At 36.0% G+C, this 7827-nt stretch overlaps 1 protein-coding gene across 1 annotated transcript in view; it reads left to right on the plus strand.

Moving 5' to 3' along the window:
- The window catches only part of ING3 (inhibitor of growth family member 3), a 28991-nt gene extending 27121 nt beyond the window's left edge, over window positions 1-1870 (plus strand). Inside the window, exon 13 of the mRNA XM_035020993.1 lies at window positions 1318-1870. Within this exon, the coding sequence (XP_034876884.1) occupies window positions 1318-1434 (117 nt within the window). The 3' untranslated portion in view covers window positions 1435-1870. The remainder of the gene's footprint in view (window positions 1-1317) is intronic.
- Window positions 1871-7827: the final 5957 nt, after the last annotated feature.

Here is a 7827-nt window from a genome sequence, read left to right on the forward strand (position 1 = left end):
CAGGCTTCCCGCGGAGCAGGGAGCCTGACTTGGGGCTCGATCCCAGGACCCTGGGACCATGACCTGAGCCGAAGGCAGAGGCTTAATGACTGAGCCACCCAGGTGCCCTGAAAAACCAGCATTTTAAGACAGTACATTCTGTCAGGAAGCCTGCCGCTAGCGGGCGTGGGGAGGGGTATAATATGAGGTTATTTTCCTCCTATCAGTGTAGTGTCTTCTATTGTCCTCTGCAGCTGTCAGCTGATAAGAGCCCCTTCTGATATAAAAAGTAAAGGAGGCTTGAAAGAAAAGAACTACTTTTTTTTTTTTTTTTTTAGGAAGCTTAATTTTGGTTAGAGATATATTTTTATTGGATGCTGAGAATCTTTTTTCTAGTAATTTCACTTCCTCCTCACCTTCACAAACTTCCAGCCCCCTTTGTTCATCTTTTCCTGCAGAGGAATTCTAAAGAAGAATCCATAATGTCAGAATCCTAAGGTTAAAATAGCAGTTTAGAATTTTTTAAACCAATCTGAAGATTGAGCAGGGTTGGCTTGGTACATTAAAGTTTGTGCTCTCCTGACCTGACAGGGTCCCGACAATGTGTTCATGTAGATAGAGAAAGACTGTCCTTCTACTTCCCCCTTTAGAATCACTTGTGGGCTGATTATTGTATAACAGTATTGCCCAATCATTCCAAGACCACTACTGTAACCTCCCGGGCAGTTAGTGAAAATGATGCATTTCTGTGAATACCCCATCATACTCTCTGATCCCTCTCATTCCCACTTACGCTCTTCGGAGTGCTAAGATTTTCCGTGGAAGTGTAGAACTGCTTAATATGTTATAGAGTAGAATCCCTTATCTCTGCATATCTCGGAATAGATCTACCCAGAGAGGAAATCCAGGGCATCCCTTTGTTTTTCATTGCAGCCAGGTTATTCTACTTTATGAGGAAGTGAATAAGGCTGAATATTAAATAAAATCTGTAAAATGTATTTACCTTCTTTGTGAGAGACCCATCTCATTTCTTGTCCTTGAAAGTTGGTATCAGCTTACTCTGGCTTAACGAGAATAAGTGAACTTTTGTTCATTGCTTGGGATCATGGAAATAGATGACATGAACCTCTGAGTTAACAGAGATGCATACTTTTTCTGTGCTTCCATTTCCTTATCTTTGAAACCTATCAGCTGGATTCAATGATCTGTAAATCAGCTCCTAGATCTAAAAGTTCTGTTTCCATGAATCATATTACTAATATTCAGTCTAGTGGGCATATTATACTCTGTAGTCTTTGGAGGTATTAAAAACTATTTCTCTGCCATTTTGCTTTCCAGTGCCCAATCGAATGGTTCCATTATGGATGTGTTGGGTTGACAGAAGCACCAAAAGGAAAATGGTACTGTCCACAGTGCACTGCTGCAATGAAGAGAAGAGGCAGTCGGCACAAATAAAGGTGGTCGTTTCATTTGAGGAAGAAAAAACTTCAACTAAACATTTTATATAGGACTTGAAGAAAGAAGAAAAGAGAAAGAAGACACAATGCATTTCCAGGCAACCACTTCAAGGATTTACATAGACAATCCTGTAAGATCTTGAACTTGAATTTTATGGGTTGTATTTTAATAATGTAAGTAAATTATTTATGCACTCCTGGTGTGCTATGAATATTATTCCAGTTAGCCTTGGATTATTTCAGTGGCCAACATATGCAGACATTTGTACTCCTCAACCATTTTCTCAAAGTAATGGGCATTCTATAATTTAGACTTCAGAGAATTCCAACGATGAAGATTTTAAGAAAAGTATTTTATATTCAACAGGTATGTTCTGCTGCATGTACTGTACTCCAGAGCTGTTATGTAACACTGTATATAAATGGTTGCAAAACAAAAAAAAAGTCAGTGCTTCTAAAAAGAATTTAAGATAATGGTTTTTCAAATGCCTTTATAATAAGCTTTGTTTCTTTGTGAAACTAAATTCAGCAGGCTGAAGGAAATGGTTCATGTGATAAAGTGGGCTGGTGTCCTCTAGAGTACCTGGGTACATAAACAGAAACTCCTGTAGGTAAAAATGAATCTGTGCCATTAGTCTTTATATGTTTCTGCATCCAGATAGAGTGCAGTTCATGGGGGGGGGGAGGGGGGGACATGGGAGGGGCTGAAGGGGAAAGGGTGTTAAAGTGATACATTTTTATACCAAATGTGTTTATTTTTTTGTGCAAGTAATCCTTAAAATTGGAATTGTATTAGGTGTTAAAATAAAGTTTTTAAAAAACTACTTGTATTTATACTTTACACACTTAATAAGGAAAATTTCTTAATTCCAATTAACTTCCAGTTTTCATAATCTAAAAAGGACAGAGTCCCAGGACACAGAATGCTGTGTAATCTGTGATTTCTTTTAACAGTGCTTGGCATTTGTGACGTGAAAATAAGGGAAAGACATTTTTAATGTAAATTTGAAATGCAAATGTATTTTTCTAGAACATCTCTCTGGCTTTTCCTTCAGTCTAAGAGACATGAAAGAAGTCTAATTACGGTAGATAAAATGAAAATAATGGTAATAGATGTTTTGACTTGAGGCAGTGTGGCCAATTTAAGTAAAGAGACCTCCTGGATTGGAGCTTAAAATTCAGTTCTATTTTGGATACTACCACATACTGGTGTGATAGTTAATTCAAATTTTGAATCACTCTGGGCCTTATTAAACCAGGGTGATGTTGGCTGCAGGATGTCTGTAAGCACTCTTAAGGTTTTGTTCTATAGGTGCTATTTAAATTATAAATTTTGCATAGTGGAGGTTTTATTTCAGGTATACTATCAAGTCAGGTTGGTAGAAAAATCCTTGAAACTTTAGAAATACTTATTACATCATTTCTTTTATGTTGAAACTTACTGGGTCCATTAGATTTCTGCTTTAATCAAAACCACTTATGAGCCTCTTAGAACTTATTCAGAAGACTATAAAATCTATGCAATGCTACCCAAAGGGTATGGATTAGATAGGGGATTTCTTTTAGCTTCACGAATCCTCAATTCTGAGCTGTTGCAGACTGATTTTATAGCTGGACAGCCCATAAAACAAAGTTGGTTTGTTTGTGGGTATTCACGCTTTCACAGTATCATGAGTATCATGATTCCGTAACACTCAGTATTTTCATGGAGATTTTTTAAACCTTTAAGAAATAATATATAACGTAGCATTCACTTAGCTTTAATGCACGTTGCCTGGAGATGCTCTGTGGTATTGTTTAGTCTTCTAATTATATATAATGACTTTTCCAAATTCACTCATTTTCTAGGAATTGGTCAAAGGAAAAAGCCTTATGTACAGCCTTATTTTAAGAGAAAGTTCCTTGTCTGAGTCAGGAACATCCCTATTTCCAGCTGCTACAGCCCCTTCCCGTGTGAATTCCACTGCTTACCAAATCACTTAGGAAACATTTGACCAAATTTAACCTCAAACATTGACTATTTTATGAAGCCTCTGTAAAGAAGCAAACCAAAATTTTGTTCACTTATTTAGTAATTGGTAGAACTTGTTAGTATCTGAGATATATATATATATAAATGGGCAAAACATGGAACTACCTCCTCAAAAAAAAAAAAAAAAATGTGGCCAACTATTAATATTCTTTGAGACATTTACACCAAGGGGTGGGATAAGCATTTTTTGCTATTACAAAATACCAATAAATCTTTGTTCTGTAAAACTCATGTAACAATTGGTGACACAAAAAAAGTCCAAATGTGGGTTCACAATTTATAGGTGGTGAAAATTGAGGCCTTACTGCTGTGGAGTGTACATTAAAATGTTCATGGTGACACATTTGAAGCAATAAATGGCTTAATTAAATGCCTAAATGAAGCTGAGTGTTTGATAAACATACAGTCATTCTTTTTAAGGGCAGTTCATTTTTTTGCTCTTTTCTCCTTTAAAGCGGATTCCACATACTTCAGATTTTTAACCGTATTTGGTTTGTGCAGTCTTAGTGCCCTTTGTCCTTCGATCTCAGAAATGGGCTTGTTGATCTAATTAATTATATTAATCTTGGAAAAAACAAAAGTCTGATACACTTGGGTTGTGAGAGGTGAAATATCTGTGTAGACATTGCAGTGTTTTCCTTCAACTCATATTTTTAAAAGAAATCTTTAATGAATGGGTTTTAAGAGAAAACGAATACCGTCAGAAGCATTTATTTTTATAATTTTACAAACATTGAGCACCTAGCTGTTGAACCTGCAGAGGAAGGTATTTGGGTGTGGGTGTGGGAAGGACAAGCGTGTTAAGTAATTGCGGCACTTGGAAGGGTGCTGTGATAGGCAGATGCACAAAGCACTGTGAGGACACTGGGAGACTTCACAGAGGAGGTTTCCTTTGAACTGATTCCTTAAAGACACACGAAGTAGGGAAGGTTTTTCAAGGCAAGAGACTGTGCAAGGGCCACGTACACTCTGGTAACTTACAAGTACTCTGGCATGAGTGGACGTCCAGTAGGGAGACGGAAGTTCAGAGCATAAAGCCAGAAAACTGAGCAAGAGTCTAAACACGAGCAATTTACACTGTGTCATAGAATTACTTGTTAAGGAGAGTGGTGGTGGCATTTAATATATTGTTGGCTAAATACATTCTGATTATTTTTACAGTTTAATGAAACTATAGCACTTTTATTATTTTAATGTAGGGATGACAAAACTAGTCTATAACTTGGAAATTGCTAAAAAAAAAATTCTAAATTTAAGGTGAATCTTCTAGTTTTCGAAACTACAAATTAGAATTGCTAGTGAAGATTTTTGTTTTCCTTATTTAGATGATAAAATCTACATTACGCAGACTGTAATTTCTAACCCAGGGTCTTAATATTCATGATTTGATTCTGCTACAGAAAAATAAAGTTTAAAGTGATATAAACATGAACTGACTTCAGAATTGTTTTGTTTTTTGATTGAAATTTGACATAAAGAAGAGGTATACTCCTTTCTGGCCATTTCCATTTTAAAGTAGTAAGTATATATACTTTGTAAGTCAGTATTTAACTAATAAATTATTAGGCATTATTAAAATGTTTATTTGAAAAAAATTTAACAATTTCTTAATAAATTCTTCAGGACCATATAATCCAGTTTTTGGTTAACCCAGAGCCACCTTTTACTTTCTTTGCTCCTGGCAGAAGAGACCATAAAAGAATATTACAATCATTCATTTCTCCCCTGCTAATTATTAAAAACTCAGAAGCCAATGTGGGAAATGAGGGTAGGGAATATATAGGCTTCTGTATATGTTGCTTCTTCCCATCCCCTATTCCCGCTTACCTATGTTAATGAATAAGAGTAGTTTTTCTTAGAAAAGCGTATAACTGCTAGTCTTTAATGGTGAGCTAGTTTAAAACATTCACAAGTTTAACATCAGTGGTAAGGAAAAAAACGGTGGTCATATTTGAATTTTTTTTGCATTGTAGAATCTAATCCAGTAGAGGGACCCTCTATGCTAATACATTAAAATAAGAACAATTGTAATAGGTACTAAGTTACTTTAAAAAGCTGCCTAGGTTAAATGTAATACAGGAGGCCAGCCAGAAATATTTATGAATAACCCTGAATATAAATATGAGTTAGTTGTTTAGAATTTTGCTAATATTTTACTAATTTTGCTAATATCATAATATCTAGCTAGCAGAAAGTTTTGGTATGACCTCTCCCCACTATTCCTCATTAGAACTTTTAAAAATTTATGTTCATATCGTTGAAGCACTTACATATTTATCTTTACTATGACAAATGACTGTTTTCTTGAATGGGTTTTGCAAATGTGCCAAAAGATGTTTTTACTTTACCAGTCTTATCGTTTATAAATATTTGAAGAAGAGTCCAGTTACCTGTTGAAAACAAACAAACAAAAATAAGCTTATATATTAGAGATCATATGGTTTAGATACAGGAGTAATCTTTTGAATTTAAGTGGTATATATGTGACCAAAGAGCCATACTGTATCAATGAATGTGTCTTTACCCAGATTAGCTCAATGATTACCAGCCTTCCTTGGAGTGATAAGATGAAACCTACCTCCCTTCCATCCCCCATTAAACAACATCAGTCTTTTAGGTAGTAAATTTGATGCTGTAAAAATTTCAAAATACCTTTCACTTTCTGAAAATAAGAATGGATGATTGAATTGTAATTACATTTAAAAAAAGAAACCAGGGCGCCTGGGTGGCTCAGTTGGTTAAGCGACTGCCTTCGGCTCAGGTCATGATCCTGGAGTCCTGGGATCGAGTCCCGCATCGGGCTCCCTGCTCAGCAGGGAGTCTGCTTCTCCCTCTGACCCTCCCCCCTCTCATGTGCTCTCTCTCTCTCATTCTCTCTCTCAAATAAATAAAATCTTTAAAAAAAAATAAAAATAAAAATAAATAAAAAAAGAAACCAAATTATGTGACTATCTTGCAACAATTTTTTGAATGTATTATGGTTTCCATGGAATATATTATTGCAGGTTTACAGAGAAGATATGAGATTTCTAATTTAAAGAACATAATTTGAGACTATGTTATAACAAATGAAAGCTAAATTTGGTCATGTTTTATAGAATGATAGATAAAAACAGGAATTCTGGCTCCATGCCAAGGTATAAATTTGTGCCCTAAAAAAAGTAAAACAAATAGTGTAATTCATTGTATTAAATGTTTGCCAGCCACCTTGTGCTCACTGATTGAAGTGATTCTTTTCTTTCTTTCTTTTTCTTTCTTTCTTTTCATTCTTTCTTTCTTTCTTTTCTTTCCCTTCCTCCCTCCCTCCCCCACTCTCCCTCCCTCTTTCTTTCTTTCTTTTCTTTCTTTTTCTTTCTTTCTTTCTCTCTCTCTTTCTCCCTTTCCTTCCCTCCCTCCCCCTCCTTTCCTCCCTCCCTCCCTTCCCCCCTTCCTTCCTTTAGAATGTGCACATTAATATGGATATATATATGTGTGTGTGTGTGTGTGTGTGTGTATACATATATCTCCATATATATTTTAGAGGGTGCAAATCTTAAAGCAAATCTGAGAGGCTCAAAGGGAATTATATGGGTAAAGTTGCATTTATTTGAAGGAGTGGTATAATGACACATTCAGGAAGTGGTTAAAATCCCAATGTCAGTACCACAAGCTGCACAGGTACACACTATTCTAACTTAAGTAACGACAATCAGGCAGCCACATATAAAAATTACGCAGTAACTATTCTTTGATTAAATTTCAGTTTTCCAACCTCAGTGCTTTGACATTTCGTACCGGATGATGCTTGGTTGTGGAGGGCTGCCCTGTGCCTCGAGGGCTGTTCAGCAGCATCACTGGCATCTACATCCGAGATACCAGGAGCATCCCGCTGGGCCTGCAAGTTGTGACAACTAAAAATGTCTTTAGACTTTGCCACATGTCTCCGGGGGACAACATTGCCCCTGCTGCGTTTCATGTTACCAAGATGTGAAATATTTCCCGTGGGAAAAATGGAAATAGTATGGAAAATATTTAAATCTATTATGTATAAACCTCCACAAATAGGAATTTTTAAATCACTTGCCAGGAGACACTACTAGATGCTGTAAGGATATGGTGATGAGTAAAATAGTTTGTTACAAAGCAGTTTATACCATAAAAAGACCCAAGTAAACTAGTCACTAGAATACAGTAAAGAATATGATAAAAGTCATCTTGGTTCTAGTGCAAGCAAATTCCAAGTGCTTATACAGAAAGGAAATTGTGAAAAATAAGTAAAGCAACCAGTTGAGAATTATGGAGAGCTAGAGACATATGTCCCATTTAAAAAAGGCACCACCAAGTGTCCTATGGAATCTCCAGGTGATCTGCATGCTCAGA

The sequence above is a fragment of the Mirounga leonina genome, unplaced genomic scaffold (assembly GCF_011800145.1).
Source record: "Mirounga leonina isolate KUSES-001 unplaced genomic scaffold, KU_Mleo_1.0 Mir_174, whole genome shotgun sequence".
Lineage (NCBI taxonomy): Eukaryota > Metazoa > Chordata > Mammalia > Carnivora > Phocidae > Mirounga > Mirounga leonina.